This window comes from Plecotus auritus (genome assembly GCF_963455305.1).
Source record: "Plecotus auritus genome assembly, chromosome: 4".
In the NCBI taxonomy this organism is placed as follows: domain Eukaryota; kingdom Metazoa; phylum Chordata; class Mammalia; order Chiroptera; family Vespertilionidae; genus Plecotus; species Plecotus auritus.
In genome coordinates, this window is record NC_137775.1 from 137,588,458 (window position 1) to 137,607,846 (window position 19,389).

Consider the following 19,389-nt stretch of genomic DNA (forward strand, 5'->3'; position numbering starts at 1 on the left):
GATCAGGCCTAAACCAGCAGTTGGACATTCCCCGAGAGGTCCCAGATTGGAGAGGGTGCAGGCTGAGCGAGGGACACCCCGCCCCCGTGCATGAATTTTGTGCACCAGGCCTCTAGTAAATAATAAAATTAGGAAAGGTGTCATTTTATAGATAGACCTTATTGTGTTTTATTGCTTTCTGAGTCAAAATGGTTCTCTGGCAGGGAAAAAGTATATCCCCCAGGCACAGTTAATACTTCTTCTGCATGTAACATCTCTTAAGTGATTATGCTGAACCAGTTATTGTCTACGATTGCTCTGTTTTCTAATAGTTTATATTCTAAATAATAGTTGCATCAGTAGTTTTTATTGTAGTTACTGTGTGATTCTGGTGCTTAAATTTTTTGCCTCCTACATAGGTATTTATTGCTAATGTTTGGGGCAATGATTCTAGAGAAAGATGCACCTGTTGATTTTGTCTCTGTGCCTGAAGAAAAGCAGAGCAGTCTGATGCTAGGATCCTTTTCCATCTGAATCTGATAGAGTCATCCTCAGTTTATTTGACAAAATTCTTTGAGTTTTAAGTCTTTGTCTCTTATATAAATATCTTCTCCTACAGTCGACGGAACCCTCTTGGTCTTATCATTGCCCTAGATGACAACAAAGAAGCAAGAGGCGAACTTTTCTGGGATGATGGGGAAACAAAAGGTGAGCATTGTCATGACAATGTCACTATTTATAAACCTGCATCTTTGAGCTACCCCTCTGGTCATTCATTCACATGGGGGAGATATCTTACCAGGCACAGTAGCATTCATCACTGGAGAGAAGAGTTTTGTTTTAGTAGCACTGTTTATGGGTAGGTGGACCACTGATGGAAGAAAAACATATTTCTACCTCGTAGAATTCTCCCATTGGCCAGCAATATTCATAGACTCTCATTTTATTGTCAATGGGAACCTGGAAGAGATGTTTTAAGACCATTCCTGCCATTTAATGTAGACACCTTCCCCCAAAATACTACTGAACAAATGTCAATTGTATGAAAAACATAACCAATGAAAATCTAGCTACGTGTCTATATCTAGTTTCTTAGCACATTTTTCTGTCTCCAATATACTAACGACTCTTGTGGCTTGAACTTAGGAAATAGACTCACTTGAGGCATATTCCTTGGAAGCACATGAAAGGGAACCTTTTCAAGGTTAAAGGAGGAAGGAAAAGGGAAAACAGTGGCTTGGCCTGGGAGACTCTGGCTATAATCTTGTCCTTCTGAAGATGTAGCTTCAAAGACAGCCAGAGTAAAAACTGTTCTCCTGTGCTGGGCAGATCACAGTCTGACTCATCTTCCTCTCACTTTCAGATACTGTGGCCAATAATGTTTATCTCTTATGTGAGTTTTCCGTCATCCGAGTAAGTAGCATATTTTTGTGAATCTTAAGTGTGGGCTTTTGTTGGTCCACAAGACTCATGTGTGTTTGTGTAGTATGTGTGTAATTATATTTGTAGCTTCATATGCATTTATGGTATAGGTGAGCACATTCTCCTAATAACTGAATCAACCATGTTAGTTAGAAGGAGGCAATGAAATGAATAAATCAAAGCAGTTAGTTTTTTAATTGAAGTTATTAAATCTCTCTCTCTCTCTCTCTCTCTCTCTCTCTCTCTCTCTCTCTCTCTCTCTCCCCCCTGCCCGCTGCTCAGGGAGTATCAAAATACATTTGTACTAATTAAGTACAAATGTGTAGAGATAGCTAAAAGGCATTCAAACCTGTTTTAGGTATCTGATCTAGGATGGAGTATTTGAGTGACTTGAGAAACTGTGTTTTATAGTTAGATCTTTGTGCTTAAATTGTTTTGCAGAACCGCTTGGATGTGAAGATTTTGCAGTCAACCTACAAAGACCCTAATAATTTAGTATTTAAAGAGATTAAAATCCTTGGGACCCAAAAACCTAACAACATTACAGTGAAACAAAATGGTGTACCAAGTCAGGTTTCTCCTAAAGTCACTTATGATCCTAACCGACAGGTAAAAATCCCTTTGGTTGAGACAGTTTATCAAGAATTCTTCACAGCTCCTGGTGTTTCTTTTTACCAAGGTTGCATGGGTCCTGAATAACCAAAGTACACTGAGGCCTGCAATGGAAAGTCAGAGGGTTAGGAGAGAAAAAAAATGAGGAGTGGGCTAGTAATAGAATGAATGAGGGAGTTGCTGGGAAATTGGGATAAAGGCAAATAGTCTTTTCATCCTTACTCCCTCACTGGCCCCAGTCTTCTGTTCTTTCTGGGACAGAAGAAGAAGTGTGGGGAACAGAAATAGAGGAAAAGTAGATCTGAAAGCTGCTGGCTGATGCTAGAAAGGTGAAGAAGGGAGGGGGGTCCCATTAATAAAAAATTTGAAGAGTTTATTTTAACTGTATTGAGATATACTAGTATAAATTCCCACTACAATACATACAGTTTTAGAAAAAAATTTTAAGTCAAAAAATTTGACAAGCCTAGGTAATTAATGGCTACTTATTTGGTTAGATGATAACAATAAAATAAGTTTTCATCAGTTGTGATAAGATGCTCCTGAGTAGGTTGCAATCAGATCCTCTAATATTTTAACATTATGAGGGACCCTTTTTTCAAATACTTCTTACTACAGGTATGATCTGGGATTGGGAGCTACTGGGTTAGCATGGTTTCTGAGGGAACTTCCAAATTTGGAGAAAATAAATAAGTTTAGTTTTCTACTATAATGATTTATCAGTGACATTTGACATTTTGTCCTGATAATATCCATTGAGGATGCATACATCATAAAGTTAGAAGTAGTATTACATTTTTGTTGATGAGTACAGCAAAGTATAAGCCATTTGACAGATTCACATATGAAAACAAATTCAAGTTTGTTAAATAGATTAATTAATATAAGACCAAAGGGACTCTAACTGTTTCAATTTGAGTTCTGGGGAGACACAATTTATACATATGAAACTATTGGGAAGGGGACAGGCAATCCAAACCAACATATGGAAAGTGTTAACTTATTCTAATTCAGTGTTCAAAGCTTAGTGGAATATTGAACAAAGTCCTTGCAGAATATAGGGCTGGAGCCGGACTTTGAAAGACAATGCATCAGCTAGAGATTCATTTGGCTGCAAGTGACAGGAGACTCAGCCAAATGGTGGTTTAAACAAATTTGATCTTTTTTCCTTAAGCAATAAGAACTTTAGAAAGAGGTCAGTTGCTGGCATTGATTCAGTGGCTCAAGGTTGTCAGGGTTGAAATTTTTTCTTCTCTTGTGATTGGAAGTACCTCCTGCTTAATTCCAGTCACTATGGCCTTGCTTTAGTATGAACAAAAAGAGGAAGCAGGAAAGAAAGAAGCAGGCCCTTAAATCAAGAAACAAAAGCTTGGCTCGACATTTACCTATTCATGACCACAGCTGTGTTACATGGATTAAATTTTTAATTCTTAAGTGGGAACTTTAGTATTCTAAACTGAAATAGTAAGAGGATAACTTTTATGTAGGGCAGGCAACTAGCAGTGTATTCCACAGACGAGCATTTGTGGGCATAAAGCATCCAAGGCTGAGATGTCAGAATGAGCCAATTTAAGGATGGACTTGTATTAGTAAGAGATTAGCCTTTCATTAGTCTGTGAATATTGTATAAATAGAATAGGAAGGATTCACTTTTGGAAGGAGATCAGTTTGGACAGATAATTTATGGTCAGATTTTGGAAGGTCTTAGTGCCAAAATGAGAAGGATCTGATCTAATGTCAAAGGGTCACTTATTGACCCTCAAATCAATGTTGTAAGAGCATTGTTATGGAGGGGGATGGGATTCGTAGTATAGGGAAGTGCAAAATGAATTTAGACTGAGAAGAGACTGGAACAAGGATGATAATCCTTAGTATGTAATTTTATAGTTCTAGATAAATGTGAACTTTTTCTAAGAAAATTGCTAAAAAAGAGACAACATAACAGTATATAGAAAAATATTAGATATTTGAATTAGAAAGTGGGATTTTTAAAAGTTTTCAAGTTGTGAAGCTTTGGCCTACAGAAATGAAGAGGCTGGTGTGTTAGAAATAGAAGGAAATGAAATGATTTTGCCAATTCACCAATTTTGCAATTGATGAAACAGACCCAAGGAATGGAAATACCTTGTCTAAGTTTCCACAGCAGAATGGAGATGAGAACACAGGCCATATTATTCTTATTCCTTTATTCTTGCCATCAATCTAGAGCAGTGGTCGGCAAACTCATTAGTCAATAGAGCCAAATATCAACAGTACAACGATTGAAATTTCTTTTGAGAGCCAAATTTTTTAAACTTAAACTTCTTCTAACGCCACTTCTTCAAAATAGACTCGCCCAGGCCGTTGTATTTTGTGGAAGAGCCACACTCAAGGGGCCAAAGAGCCGCATGTGGCTCACGAGCCGCGGTTTGCTGACCACGGATCTAGACCAATGGGGGACACTGGTTTGGGGGAAAGAGCGCAAGAAGATAAACTAAAGTTGGAATGACACCTGTGCTTGTGTGTCTAAACTGAAATAGTAAGAGGATAACTTTTATGTAGGGCAGGCAACTAGCATTGTATTCCACAGACAAGCATTTGTGGGGATAAAGCATTCAAGGTTGAGATGCCAGAATGAGCCAATCTCAGGATGGCCTTGTATTAGTAAGAGATTAGCCTTTCATTAGTCTAATGAAAGGGGAAGTGCAGAAGCGAGCCTTCCTGACAAAACAAGGAAGAGGAAGCAGGTGAGAAGGAAAGAAAGGAGTGATTACAGAAGATTTTGTTTTACCAAATTCTTTTCAAAATGTTATATACAAGATTGACATAGAGTTATGACATCTGCCCTGTTGCCATTGGGCAGTTCCTGCCCCCACTCCCCATAGAGTTCTCTCCATTGAAGCTCCAGTGGTATGTCACTTGGATTATTCAGTCTGATATGATTTCTATTCCTCTCCCCAAAGAATTTTCAGATTTTGCAAGGCCTGTGTCCTGAGAGTAAATTTCCTTGTCACTTCCCCATTCCCACAGGTTGCCCTTATCACAGGGCTTGATCTTGTCCTGGGAGAAGCATACACTGTAGAATGGGACCTGATGATGGAGGATGCAGAAAAAATAGACTGTTATCCTGATCAGGATGGTGCTTCTGAAGAAAAGTGTATCGCCCGTGGCTGTGCCTGGGAGGTAAAAATGCTGATGATGTTATCATCATTAAATTTCTCTACACTTAACCTACAATTTCATGAGCATAGCACTAGTACCTATGTGATTACTTAAAATCCACAGAAAGAAAGGACTTCCAAAGGAAACTGGGTTTTTATCTGGATATGAAGAGTAGGTAGGGACAGGAATGAAAATTATTTTTTAAAAAATATGTTACATGGAGACCAGGAATTTAAACTTGTATCACAGCCAAAGAGCACACAGGGAAATAAGTGATAGTCTGGCTGTATCTCCCTGTAAATTACCTTTCCAGCCCCTCTGTGTTTGATAATCCCAGGACCACATGCTGAGCTGACTTTGGCTTTACTTCTCAGGTAACCACTTCCCCAGGAGTCCCTTTTTGCTATTTCATCAATGATCTATATTCTGTCGATGATGTTCAGTATGACTCACATGGGGCCACAGCTGTCATCTCCTTAAAGTCTTCTCTTTACGCCAACGCTTTGCCCTCAACACCCGTGAACACCCTCCGTGTCAATGTAACCTACCACAAGAATGACATGCTGCAGTTTAAGGTACGTGTTCACAGACTGTGTATCAAGTACTGACTAGCACTTTTCAATGCCATCGGTTTTTGCTAGTCAAGGTTACAGAACCCTAAAATAAGTTCACTCTTCTAAGTTAACAATGCTATCTTATACTAGGTCATTATCCTAAGAGCAGTGAGAAACCAGTGATGGCAGAGGGAGACCTGCTCTAATTTGCATTTTGAAAAGATTGCTGTGTCTACTGAAAGGACAAGAGTGAAAAGGAAAGACAACCTAGGAGGTTACCAGTTAGGTAATCCAGATGAGGGCTGAAGTTTGGTCATAGTACAGAAAGGAGATGGGGAACAGTGGACATCTTTGAGAGATGAGAAGGGAGTGTTACAGGATCTGGTGATGATTGCAAGTAGGTAATGACAAGAGGGAAGAACCAAGAATGATTACCATGTTGCTAGCCTGCATCTCTATATGGAGTATGGCAATATTAACCATAGTGGAAACAATGAAAAGGTTTGAGCTTGGGCAAAATTGGATGATGAGTTCAGTTTTGGATATTGAATTTGGGATCTGAAATAGCCATGAAAATGAAATGATCTTTCTCTTCTATGATTTATTACATCTAAGGACTAGTGATGGACTATTTTATGTATATTTCTATATTGAATTGTGAGTGTCTGAAAGACAGGAGATTGTCCTTTTATCTTTGTGTTTCTGAAATCTAACACCGAGCCCGGTAGGTAGTCAGCACTTAGATGTTCATTGAGAGAATAAATGAAAAACATCAGGCTTCACCTGACAGGCTGTTCACAATCTAATATCAAGCTGGACTATGAGTTCTTGTACATCTTATAATATAAGGGCGAGGGTCTTATATTCCTGTCCTCACCATAGACTTGGTGGCATGTGACAGGCACCTAATGGGTTTGAAATAAATGAACTTGCTTAGGTTTCCAGCTTTAACTTTTGCCAGTCTACTTCCTGATCACACAGTAACTCTCCAAAATATTTGCTCTTTCTGACCCTGCTTTAATACTCAGTGCCTTTGCGCTTATTTCTCTACCAGAAATGACTTGATCTCCTTTATGTGCCGGGTTAATGGCTATAAAACTTTTAAGACTCAGTCTGTATTTTCCCTGTGAAATCCGCTCAGTCTCCCTGAAAATGTTAGGTATTTCCTTCCCTCCAGTGTCACAACACTTCTGAAAAGCTCTACATTAGCATATTATCACCCAAGTGTTGTGGGTACATCTCTTTTACCTCCCATTAGCATGTGAATTTCTTTCTTTTTTCAAATTTATCTTTATTGTTGAAAGTATTACAGATATCCCCCTTTTTTACCCCATTGGCCCCCTTCATTGCTTCCTGCATCCCCCCCCCCAGGCCTTCACTACACTATTGTCTGCATCCATGGGTTATGCATATATGTATATAAGTTATTTGATTAATCTCTTCCTCCCCCTTTCCCTCTGAGATTCTTCACTCTGTTCCATGTCTCTGGACCTATTTTGTTCATCAGTTTATTTTGTTCATTAGATCCCATATCATATAAGTGAGATCATGTGATAATGGTCTTTCTCTGACTGGCTTAGCATGTGAATGTCTTAAAACAATAATGTGTCTTATGCAGTTTAGTTATTCCTAGTATCTAGTACAGTATAAGCAGGAATATATTAGATACTCAGTGAATCAATTTTTAGCAAGGATATCTGTTTTATTTAACCAAGTAGAGTTTATATTTTTGGGGGGTGGTTCAATTCAGAAAAGTTTTCAGGTATTCACATATACTCATACCCCTACACATAAACTAATAAATAATATATTAATAAACCACATTGATTCTAGACTGATTTTCCAGGATAGCACCAATGTCAAAGTGAATGTGTTATTGTAATAGAAGCCTCTAACTGAGATATGACAGACTAAAAAAAAAAAAAGTTAAATCTGACATTTTTTTTCATATATTAATAAAATCCAGAGTATTATGAGCTTAAAGACAAAGAAATATAATATTCAGACTTTGTCAAGGTCATCAGGTTTTGCTAAGGTTATGGGCTTTAAGGGCGCTATAGTTACCTAAAATCAATTTTCTCTATCCCTAGATTTATGATCCCAACAGCAATCGGTATGAAGTCCCAGTCCCTCTCAATATACCCACGGTTCCATCCAGCACCCCTGAGAGTCAACTCTATAATGTCTTCATTAAGAAGAATCCATTTGGGATTGAAATTCAACGCAGGAGTACAGGCACTGTGATGTAAATGGTTTCTAGTCTGATTTTGGAATTGACAGTTACCTGCACATTCATTGCTCAGTCCATTGTCCTTGGAGATATCCTGCTCAAAGCACCAGACTACCCATTTCCAGTTTCATGAATAAGTTATTTCCTTTGGGTCTGTTCTTATGAGAAAGGCCTCTGGAAATAATTACAGAGGCAATTGCACGCACTTAGGCATTCATTCAACAAATGTTTATGGAGTGCCTTTATATTTTGTGGTTATAGAAGATAAGGTCTCTCTTTTTATGACAAAAAATAATAAGTAAATCACAAAGATAATTCAAGTTAAAATATAAATAAAGAGGTTTAGATAATGACAACTGCTATGTAGGAAAAGAACAGGATAATTGAGGGTTGTAGGAGGTTACTGCTTTGGGTACTGTGATCAGAGTGGATCTCTCCAAGGAGGTGATATTGGAAAAAGGACCTGGGTGAGGAGAAGGAGCCACCCATGTGGAAATTGTAGGGGTGGGGAAGAACAATTTAGACAGATGGGCTGGAGTGTACACCGGCCATGAAATAGGAGTAAACTTGGCATGTTAGGGGGGAAATGTCCAATATGGTTGGAGCAATTTAGTAGGTAGGGAGGTAAGTGATGGGAGATGAAGCTGGAGTTTATGTGGGTTTCAGATTAGGTAGGCCCTTGAAGACTTCATAAAATCTTGTAATGGAAATCACTGAAGAATTGTAAACAGGGGAGTGACGTGATGTGAGATACTTTGAAAAAATTCACTGTAGATGCTTCATAGCAAATGTGGTCTGTAGGGAGCAGGAGTGGAAGCTTTGGTTGGTATGGAACCAAAGCAACTGAGTTGGAGAATGCTATTAGCTAGGCATTCTGAAAGAAGAACTGAAGGGAGGTAGTGATAGAGGAAAATAAAGGATGAAGCTTGCTCCTGGGCTTTTAGCAAAGGCATCTATGATTATTTTAATCAAGTAGATTTTGGTTTGGTTTGGCTTGGGAGATTAACAGGATTCTGGGTGGGAGAGGAGGGAATCAAGAGTTTGGTTGTCCTTGAAAAATTAGCTGCTTGAAGCCAATAGAACAGCCCGTTTCTTTCCCAAATATACTCTTTTGTGTTGCAGTTGGGACTCTCAGCTTCTTGGCTTCACCTTCAATGACATGTTCATCCGCATCTCCACTCGCCTTCCCTCCCAGTATCTTTATGGCTTTGGAGAAAATGAGCACAAAACCTATCGGAGAGACTTGAATTGGCACACATGGGGGATGTTTTCCCGAGACGAACCCCCAGGGGTAAGGGCAGAGTTTTGGGATCTGGGTCTCTGCATCTCTCTACCCACATGTGTACACTTCATGTTTCATCTTCCCAGACTCAACTTGGATGGTCACATTCTGTTTTTAGGCAAATGGACCAATTCCAGGCTCCTTTGTTTCTTATACATTTTATTTATTTCAGAGAAGGCTAGACACACCTTGACAATCAATTTTTGTTGAGTTTCTTTTTTAGCCACCTCTTCCCACTTTTTCATATGATTCTTCCAGTACAAGAAGAATTCCTATGGAGTCCACCCCTACTACATGGCACTGGAGGAGGATGGAAGTGCCCATGGAGTGCTTCTGCTAAACAGCAATGCCATGGGTAAGATCATGCCAGCATCTCACCTTATTTTTGTGAACCAGTCATTCTTGAGGAAGTTTAGAATGTGTTTGAGCTAGCTGCCCCCTGAAGTCAAAATCGTTATCATGTGACCAGTTTTGTTTCCTCTTAGCCTTCCTATTTAGCCTCTCTGTTTATTTTCAGCTCAGTAATATGTGTTAACAAGAATTAACTAAACACTTATTTGGCAAAAGTCATGTAAGAAGGGATAGCAACACTAAGCAAGTCCCAAATATCCTGGAGGTCAGCTAGTGGAAGCCATCTGTATAATTGAATCAGTGAAGAAGCTATGGGTAGAGCACTCTCTCTGGGGGTATGAAGATGTGAAGAAAATTTATACTGTATATTAGAAAGAGGTGGGAAAAGCAGGAGGTGGAGGGGAAAGCGTGCATGTAAAAAGTGGTGAAATCTGAATAAGGTCTATATCTGAGTTAATAGTATTATGTCTATGTCAGTTTCCTGGTTTTGACAATGCACAATGGTTATGTAAGATATTATTATTGGGGGAAACGGGGGGAAGCCTATAAGGGAATACTTGGTACTATTTTTGCAACTTATAAGTCATAAACTATTCTAAAATAAAATGACAATAATTCAAAAGAGCAGAATGACAAAACATATAATAAGATATCAAAGAACACCAAAGAGAAAAAAATCCAGAGATAGGACCCTGTAGACTTTCACTAAACTTCTTCAGTGCTGTGTAAGTATAGTACAAGTACTTTCTCACAATACAGAGGCATCGGAAAAGGGAGAAGTTATGCATTTCAGGGGATAGTTCGTCACATGGAAGGTTTTCAGATTGACTTGTATGTTCCTACATTTTCAGATGTAACATTCCAACCCCTGCCTGCCTTGACATACCGTACCACAGGAGGAATTCTGGACTTTTATGTGGTTTTGGGGCCAACTCCAGAGCTTGTCACTCAGCAGTACACTGAGGTAGGAGGGAATTCTATTGGTTACCAAGTATTTAAACAGTATATTTTGTGTTCCAAAACCTACATTCATTAGTATAGTTCTCAGATAATAACTGGGTTTATTGGTCTTACTGGGAGACAGATTATAAAATAAATAAAAAATATATATCCCAATAATCATTAAATTCATAGCCTCTCAAAGCATTGCAGAGCAGTAGAATTTATAGTGCTAGGGGTGGTTGGGGAGGTGGCAATAGTGGTAATGAGGGTGATGATGGTGGTGATGTGATGATGATGGTGATGATGATGATGGTAGTGCTGGTGCTGGTGATGTGATGGTGATGGTAGTGTACAGGTGGTGGTGATGGTGGTTGTGAGTGATGGTGGTGGTGAATGTGATGGTGTTGATGATGGTGGTGGTGTGATGTGATGGTGATGGTAGTGTAATGGTGGTGAAGATGGTCATAGTGGTAATGACAGTTGTTTTGGCAGCAGCAACAAACATATATAAAACTAACTGTATGTCACTGATATGTGTCAGAACAGTTTACATTGATGTATTAACTCATTCAGTCTTCACAAAAAAAAAAACAACAACAAAAAACCAACAACACTGAAGCAAATACTATTTTTATCCCCAATTTAAAAGTGAAGAAACTGATTCCCAAGAGGTTATTTAACGTTTGCCCAGGGTCACATAGTCAGCAGGGATTGGAACCGGTATGATGACCTCGGCATTTTGCCTCTGGATTATGTGTTCTTAACCAGTAAGCTAGACTGCCCCTAGGAATCAGAGTAAGATCAGATTTTCCAAAATTCCTGGTCAGAAAGGTCCAGTCTAGCAGCAGGCTTTCTCCAAGGTACCCCAGTGGCTGTGCATCTTCTCAGTTTCTCTCTGGACTTGAACTTGTTGATCGTCTAACTTGGGGCACTGGAAAAATATCCTTATTACTTTGTGTACAACTTCAATTCAGAGTCTTCTTAAAAACTAATATTTTCTGTCTGTTTTTAGTTGATTGGTCGGCCAGTGATGGTTCCTTACTGGTCCTTGGGATTTCAGCTGTGTCGCTATGGATACCAGAATGACTCTGAGATTGCCAGCTTGTATGATGAGATGGTGGCTGCCCAGATCCCCTATGTACGTTCTCAGTCTGTGGTGTACTTGCTCTGGGTCCTCACAGCCAGCCCCAGTTGTCTCTGTATCTGGATTCATTTGCCTTATTTTTACGGGGTTCTGTAAAGTTACAAGGTGCTTTCTCATACATCACACTGAGCCCCACCCCAACCCAGTAATACAGGTAGGGATCATGGTCCTCACCTTAGAGTCACAGTGATTTACCAGAGGAGGTGGACATAGGCCCAGCTTTTTGCTAAATCATGCTTCCATTTCTGTTACTGAATTCAAAATATTTAGTCACAAAAACATCCTTGGTTCCATAAGAATAAAAGAATCACCCCAACAGTAGTATTGTTTAATTTAAAAAACCCAACCCAAATTCAGTCAGATCATTGCATGTGTAGATAGAATCACCATTCCAACACTGCCAGGCTGGAGCACAGTGTTCCCTTAGCTTTGAGTTAATCTCGGGTTGAATGTAAGGATCTTGGAATAGACTTCCAGAGAAAATACATGTGGAATAAAACTCTTTCACTTCAGGACAAGCGGGGTCCAATAATCAGATAATTGGTTCCATGAGCCAATTACATACAGTGGTCATCAAAAGTAGGTTTAGTCCTAGCCAGTTTGGCTCAATGAATAGAGCGTCGGCCTGTGGACTCAAGGGTCCCAGGTTCGATTCTGGTCAAGGGCATGTGCCTTGGTTGCGGGCACATCCCCAGTGGGGAGTGTGCAGGAGGCAGCTGATGGATGTTTCTCTCTCATCGATGTTTCTAATTCTCTCTCCCTCTCCCTTCCTCTCTGTAAAAAATCAATAAAATATATAAAAAAGTAGGTTTACAGTTGTGAGTCTATGAAACACAGGGTTTATTCTTGTATTATTATTTATTAATTATGGTATTATTCATACAAATAACTGTAAGCCTACTTTTGCCAAACCCTGTATTTAATTGTATCCTATTTATTGTTTACAGTTGTTTCTAGTAATAGGAAGTGCAGCATTCACTATTTCACTCTTAATGAGAAAGCTGTTTTTAACAACCCCCAGGATTGGATATTCCAAAGCAATCACAGGTTTTGTTTTTCGTAGATTCACCATCCACGTTGTATTCCTACTGGGTAATTGACATTATGTTATTTTCTCTGAACCGGAACCATTAATAATACCAGGGCAGCTCTTGGGGAAGGTAGCAACAATCACTCCTTATATTGGCCATGTACAAGGCACTTCCATTTATTCTCAAAATCAGCCCTGCCAGATAGGCATTATTATCTGATATTTTGCTAATTTGGTGGGTTTTTAAAATTATTTTACAAAGAAAAATTAGAAGGTTAAGTAGATTTCCCAGACCCTAGTACCTGACAAATGACAGATCTGGGATTTGAAAGAATCCAAAAAACGCCGTCTGAAATTCCCTACCAGTTGGGTTAGTGCCGGTCTGTTCTCGTCTGGAACCTGCAGCCACTGAGTTCTCTTGTGTGTCCCCCAGGATGTGCAGTACTCGGACATCGACTACATGGAGCGGCAGTTGGACTTCACCCTCAGCCCCAAGTTTGCTGGGTTTCCAGCTCTGATTAATCGCATGAAGGCTGACGGGATGCGAGTCATCCTCATTCTGGTTCGTCCCTCTGTGAATGGGAGGAGTCTTCTGGGAGCGCGAATAAGCTTTGGTGGAGAAAACTTTATACATACTGTATTTCCTTCCATGTTATGTGCAGAGAAGTTGAGGGTCAAAGAGAAGCTCTACAGTTCAGGTGGAGATAGTGCCTTCCCTTCCGAGGAGTTTTTCTCTTTTCTGTCCCCATTCTCTGGCTTTGGTTTTCTCACCTGACCTGTGTGTTGATTGTAGGACCCAGCCATTTCTGGAAATGAGACCCAGAACTATACTACATTCACTCGCGGTGTGGAGGATGATGTCTTCATCAAAGCTCCAAACGGTGGAGGCATTGTCTGGGGAAAGGTATGATTTTCACGGTGACCCAGGTGACGGGTGGATCACTGTTAAGTTGTTTGTGCCTGTTGTTGTTTAACCTTTTCCATTTGGGCTTTGAGGTCGGAAGTTCTCATTTTGTCAATCAATATCTGTCAAAACAGTTAAGGAATTTTTAAGAAATGTATATGCACTGTTGGATGCACTTCTCTCAAATCAATCCTATGTGAAAAATCCAAGTATTATCACCTGTAGAACCATGGTTTACAATTTCTTAGGAAATGCTAAATAAGAGAATTTATCTCCTGCATTGCCTTTGAACATTTTTCTCTCCACAGGTCTGGCCTGATTTGCCCAATGTCATTATAAACAGCTCTCTAGACTGGGACAGTCAAGTGGAGGTAAAGGGCCCTTTGTGTGATATTGGGTAAAGTCAAGGTTGCCAGGAAGGTCTATCTTTTAATCAGTTTATTTTTTTTTAGAAATGACTCAGACATGGCTGGTATTAATCTTTATTCTAATCATCTATCACCCTGCCTGCCTACCATATTTTCCAACCTGCTTGAGCTGGAGCTCTCTGTTTTTGGTTCCATGTTTCTACTGGTTCCATGTTTCCACTGCTATTTTCTCACAAAAAGGCATTGCTGGCCTGCTTCCCTCTCCCAGCCTCTCAGTGAAGTGGCTCGCTACCCTCTCACATTTCTGTGAGCTGGATCCTGTATACTGATCTGTTTCTGTTTTTTACTTTGTGTTCCTTTTTTCTTTCTTTTACCTTTTATCCTACTTGCCTTTTGTCCATTGTGTATAAAAGCTGGAAGTTCCCACGACCATGTCTTTCTGTTGCTCCCCCTACCCTTACTACCAGCATTATTGAGCTTGTCAACTCTTAAAATCCACTGGTGAACATAGAGGAATCTATTCACTGAGACATTCAAAGGACCATAAAGTTCTATAGCAAGCAACCTGACCTATATAAAAATGTATGAATATTTGCTACTACTAAGTGGTGTGAATTCACAATTAGGCACTGAGCATTTATTTTACGTTGAGTTCTAAGCTAAGCACTGTGGGGGAATACAAAGATCAATCAGAAGAAAATAAAACAAGGTCCTTGCTCTCAAAGATCTTACAGTATAGTTAAGGAGTTAAACCTTGGGTCTACTTTCCAGGTTAAAATGAAAACATGACTTTTATTATTTGAGGAAATTAAGGGAAGGTGCATCTTTCTCCTAAATCATCCCAATTTACTTGACACACAAGAGCTGTTTTCAAGTGCTTCTGAAACTGGAGAAAACACAGGTGCATACTAGTTAGATGGTCTAACGCAGTGGTTCTCAACCTTCCTAATGCCGTGACCCTTTAATACAGTTCCTCATGTTGTGGTGACCCCCAACCATAAAATTATTTTCGTTGCTACTTCATAAATGTAATTTTGCTACTGTTATGAATCGTAATGTAAATATCTGTCTTTTCCTATGGTCTTAGGCTCTATAGCAGCGTTGAGAACTGCTAGCAGGGTCACCTAAGACCATCAGAAAACACAGATATTTACATTACGATTCATAACAGTAGCAAAATTACAGTTATGAAGTAGCAATGAAAATAATTTTGTGGTTGGGGGTCACCACAACATGAGGAAATATATTAAAGGGTCGAGGCATTAGGAAGGTTGAGAACCACTGGTCTAATGTAATAAAATGCAATCTTGCTCCTTACCCCCTTTCCTTAGTGGGAATGAGACACGAGAGGATCAACTGGATGTTTCTTTCCAACCTGTTGACAAGGCACCTGATATCTGCCCCTTTTGGGCTGCAGGCTCTCCCTGGCTCATGCTTTGTCTTTGAGAAATACTTAGGAAATTGCAGGACAAAAATTGAGGGTTGGGCATCTAATAAATGAGATAGTGAGTCCAGGGGTTGATTGCTACTGTTCATGTTGATACAGAGGAAAAATCAGTCTATGGATGCTTTCCAAATGCTAAGGTGGGGCCTAATTATGCTAAAGTTTCCCTGTACTATTGTTTTTTAAACTAGAGGCTCAATGCACAAAAGCTGTGCAAGGGGCTCAGCCCTCGCAACCGTGGTGGCTTGCAGCCCCGGCTTCGTCCAGAAGGTTGTCTAGAAGGACGTCTGGAAGGTCTTTTGGCTGTCCGGTCTAATTAGCATATTGCACTTTTATTATATTTGAAATAAGCAAAGAATGTTACTTAGGCTCTGTTTGGATTATCTGTCACCATGTAATACAAGGCTGTGCATGAGTTAAACTCTTAGTAACTGCCTGTTTGCTGTCTAATATGTTTGGGACAAGTAAATTATATTTAATTTTTACAGCAATACCGAGCTTACGTGGCCTTCCCAGATTTTTTCCGTAACTCAACTGCCACCTGGTGGAAGAGGGAGTTGAAAGAACTACACACCAATCCACGGAATCCAGAGAAGAGTTTGAAGTTCGATGGCATGTGGATTGTGAGTGTTTGTGTCTGTGTACATTTGGGTAGGGGTTTGTCTATCTTTGTGTGTCTAAGTGTATCTATCACTGACCTTTAATCAAGAAGGATAATGATCACCCCAGAGAGCTTTAGACATATCAGACTATAGTTCCTCCAACTGGGAGTGGAACATCCTGATAGTCCTCAGACCTTGTACCTTGCCGCAAGTTCCTGCTATAAAATTCCAAGGTCATTGCTAGGAATTTCTTAGAACTGCAACTTGCTTCACACCCTGAGGGAGAATTTTTTTAAAAAAACCCTCTAGCTCAGTGGTCAGCAAACTCATTAGTCAACAGAGCCAAATATCAACAGTACAACGATTGAAATTTCTTTTGAGAGCCGAAAACCGACTTCTGCGCATGGGCCATGAAGTTTCAATCACACTGTACATGCGTGCCCGCACATGGTATTTTGTGGAAGAGCCACACTCAAGGGGCCAAAGAGCCGCATGTGGCTCGTGAGCCACAGTTTGCCGACCACTGCTCTAGCCAGTCATTTTGTAGGGCTTAATTGATCTTTCTAGTCAATTCTCAGCTGAATTTAATGATTACTGGATGGAGAATGATTTATTCACTACTTCTTTCCCTTTGAATTGACAGCATGTAACTATTTTTAAAAATATGTTTATATTGATTTCAGAGAGGAAGGGAGAGGGAGAGAGAGATAGAAACATCAATAATGAGAAAGAATAATCAATCAGCTGCCTCCTGCACTCCCCTCTCCCCTTACTGGAGATTGAGCCTGCAACCTGGGCATGTGCCTTGACTGGGACTTGAACTGCAACCTCCTGGTTCATGGGTTGATGTTCAACCACTGAACCACACTGGCAGGGCCAGCATGCAACTATTTTAAGAAGTAAGATATATCTGTGTTTGACTTTTCTAGGATATGAATGAACCATCAAGCTTTGTGAATGGGGCAGTTCCTCCAGGTTGCGAGAATGCCACTCTGAACCACCCTCCCTATATGCCACGTAAGGATCCTGGGCCTCTTCTACTGGCAGAGCCATGGCCACAAGGAGTGACCCCTGCAAGAACTCAGCAGCCAGGAGCTTATCCTGACTGCTCAGGGCATATCTCAGTGGTGCTTTGGTTTTGGGGAGCCAGCAACAGACACACTTCAATCACTTTACCCAGTTGGGTGTGTGCAAGTTACTGACCTCATTGAGTGAACTTTTTAAGTTTGTTCAGAAAGCACTTAACAGTAGTTATGTCTCCAAAGGATCCTATAGCTACAGCTTCTTTCAGGCTCAAGTTAATTCCTCCATGAGAATTTGTTATGCCACCGGTGGGTGGAAAGTAGTAGCTTCCCCTTATCATGGAGTTGATGGACTTTGGTATTACACTTGTGTTCATATCTTGGCCCCAGAAATTATTATCTCTGTGAGTTGTATGATCTTCAACAGATTCCTTGATGTTTCCCAGCCTCAGTTTTTTTTATACTGTAAAAAGAGAATAATGATATCCTTTTCATAGAATTAAGATAAGAATGACATGAAATAATTACATGTTAAAAGCCTAGGTTGAAGCCTGCCCCACAGCATTTGACAACTCTGTTCTTCCCCATACCCTTGGCTTTCTCCTGGAGACCTCTCCAGAAGACTTGATGTTGAATGGCCTGCAGGCACCATTGCAGCTCCCAGAGCTGAACATGTTTCTGTTCCTGTGCCTCTGGGATGGAGAGGGCCCCATGCAGATGGAGAGTTCAGTCCCTTGAAGAGAAGTCAGTGATACACAGGATCAGAGGGGGCTTTCCCATCACTAGCTCTTTCTCCTCAGATTTGGAGTCCAGGGACAGGGGTCTCAGCAGCAAGACCCTGTGCATGGAGAGTGAGCAGATCCTGCCTGATGGCTCCCGGGTTCGGCACTACGACGTGCACAGCCTGTATGGGTGGTCCCAGACCAGACCCACATATGAGTGAGTCATCATCTTCCTTCTCTCACAACCCACAGGCACAGCCAATGACTGATGAACTCCCCGGTGTTTCTTCTCATTCCCTCTTCCAATGGAGTTAAAATGATTTGAATTACAACTATGTAGCCATTCTTACTCTTTGGAGAAATATTCATGAGCATGGAGCCAGGCCCTGTGATCATAGTTAACAGGACAGTTTTAAATAAGGGCTGGTCCTGCCAGTGAGAGACCACAGTCCTAGTGGGGATGACATAGGCCATTATCACACAGTGCAGCTGATACTGTAACAACATCCTATCTAATAAAAGAGTAATATGCAAATTAACCATCACTCCTCTACACCCACAAGCCACGCCCACCAGCCAATCAGGAGCGAATATGCAAATAAACCCAACCAAGATGGCTACAGCCACAGAGAGCAGGAGGGAGGCTTGGGTTTCCCTGGCAATGGAGGAAGCCAAGCTTTCCTCCTGCCCTTGCAGGCCTAGGCCTCCACTCAAGGCTACAAAGTTTCAATGATAGAAGATACATAAATCCAAACAGAAATGGCGGCAGCCAAAGAGCTGGAAAGAGCAGGAGGCTAGGGTTGCCCCCGGTGATGGAGGAAGCCAAGCTTTCCGCACACCCTGGCCAGCCTAGGCCTCCGCTTAAGGCTACAAAGTTTCAATCATAGAAGATACATAAATCCCCCCAAAAATGGCTGCCTCCACGGAGCAAGCAGAAGGTTTGGCTCTGCTCCAGGTTACAAAGTTTCAATTATAGAAGATACATAAATCCCAATAGAAATGGCTGCCGCCACGGAGCAAGCAGAAGGCTTGGCTCCGCTCCAGGCTACAAAGTTTCAACTGTAGAAGATAAATAAACCCCAGATACCAGGGCCTCCATTTGGGTCGCCGGGGGGTGTGGCCGGCCTGCAAACCAACACAGGCCCCTCGCCCAGGCCATCTCACACCCCAAGGGAACCCCCACCCTGATCTGGGACACCCTTCAGGGAAAACCAGCTGGCCCCCACCCATGCACCAGGCCTCTATCCTATCTAATAAAAGAGTAATATGCAGATTGACCATCATTCCAACACACAAGATGGCTGCCCCCATGTGGTCAAAGATCCTGCCCCCATGTGGTCACAAGATGGCCACCACAAGATGGCCAGCAAGGGAAGGCAGTTGGGAGGGACCAGGCCTGCAAGGGAGGGCAGTTGTGGGCGATCAGGCCAGCAGGGGAGGGCAGTTGGGGGGGACCCAGGCCTGCAGGGGAGGGTAGTTAGGGGTGACCAGGCCTTCAGGGAAGGGCAGTTAGGGGCAAACAGGCTGGCAGGGGAGCAGTTAGGCATCAATCAGGCTGGCAGGGGAGTGGTTAGGGTGTGATCAGGCTGGCAGGCAGAAGTGGTTAGGGGCAATCAGGAAGGCAGGCAGGCGAGCAGTTG

General features: G+C 41.2%; 1 protein-coding gene across 1 annotated transcript in view; it reads left to right on the forward strand.

Annotated features, from left to right (window-relative positions):
- The window catches only part of MGAM (maltase-glucoamylase), a gene marked incomplete at its 5' end in the record, with an annotated part of 71,291 nt that overhangs the window by 37,215 nt on the left and 14,687 nt on the right, over positions 1 to 19,389 (forward strand). The window contains 16 exons of the mRNA XM_080664648.1: positions 599 to 687; positions 1,343 to 1,392; positions 1,843 to 2,010; positions 5,023 to 5,175; positions 5,529 to 5,729; positions 7,799 to 7,953; positions 9,061 to 9,229; positions 9,479 to 9,575; positions 10,423 to 10,535; positions 11,526 to 11,651; positions 13,121 to 13,249; positions 13,481 to 13,591; positions 13,900 to 13,962; positions 15,892 to 16,026; positions 16,935 to 17,022; positions 17,828 to 17,966. Coding sequence (XP_080520774.1) covers positions 599 to 687; positions 1,343 to 1,392; positions 1,843 to 2,010; positions 5,023 to 5,175; positions 5,529 to 5,729; positions 7,799 to 7,953; positions 9,061 to 9,229; positions 9,479 to 9,575; positions 10,423 to 10,535; positions 11,526 to 11,651; positions 13,121 to 13,249; positions 13,481 to 13,591; positions 13,900 to 13,962; positions 15,892 to 16,026; positions 16,935 to 17,022; positions 17,828 to 17,966 — 1,986 coding nt within the window. The remainder of the gene's footprint in view (positions 1 to 598; positions 688 to 1,342; positions 1,393 to 1,842; positions 2,011 to 5,022; positions 5,176 to 5,528; positions 5,730 to 7,798; positions 7,954 to 9,060; positions 9,230 to 9,478; positions 9,576 to 10,422; positions 10,536 to 11,525; positions 11,652 to 13,120; positions 13,250 to 13,480; positions 13,592 to 13,899; positions 13,963 to 15,891; positions 16,027 to 16,934; positions 17,023 to 17,827; positions 17,967 to 19,389) is intronic.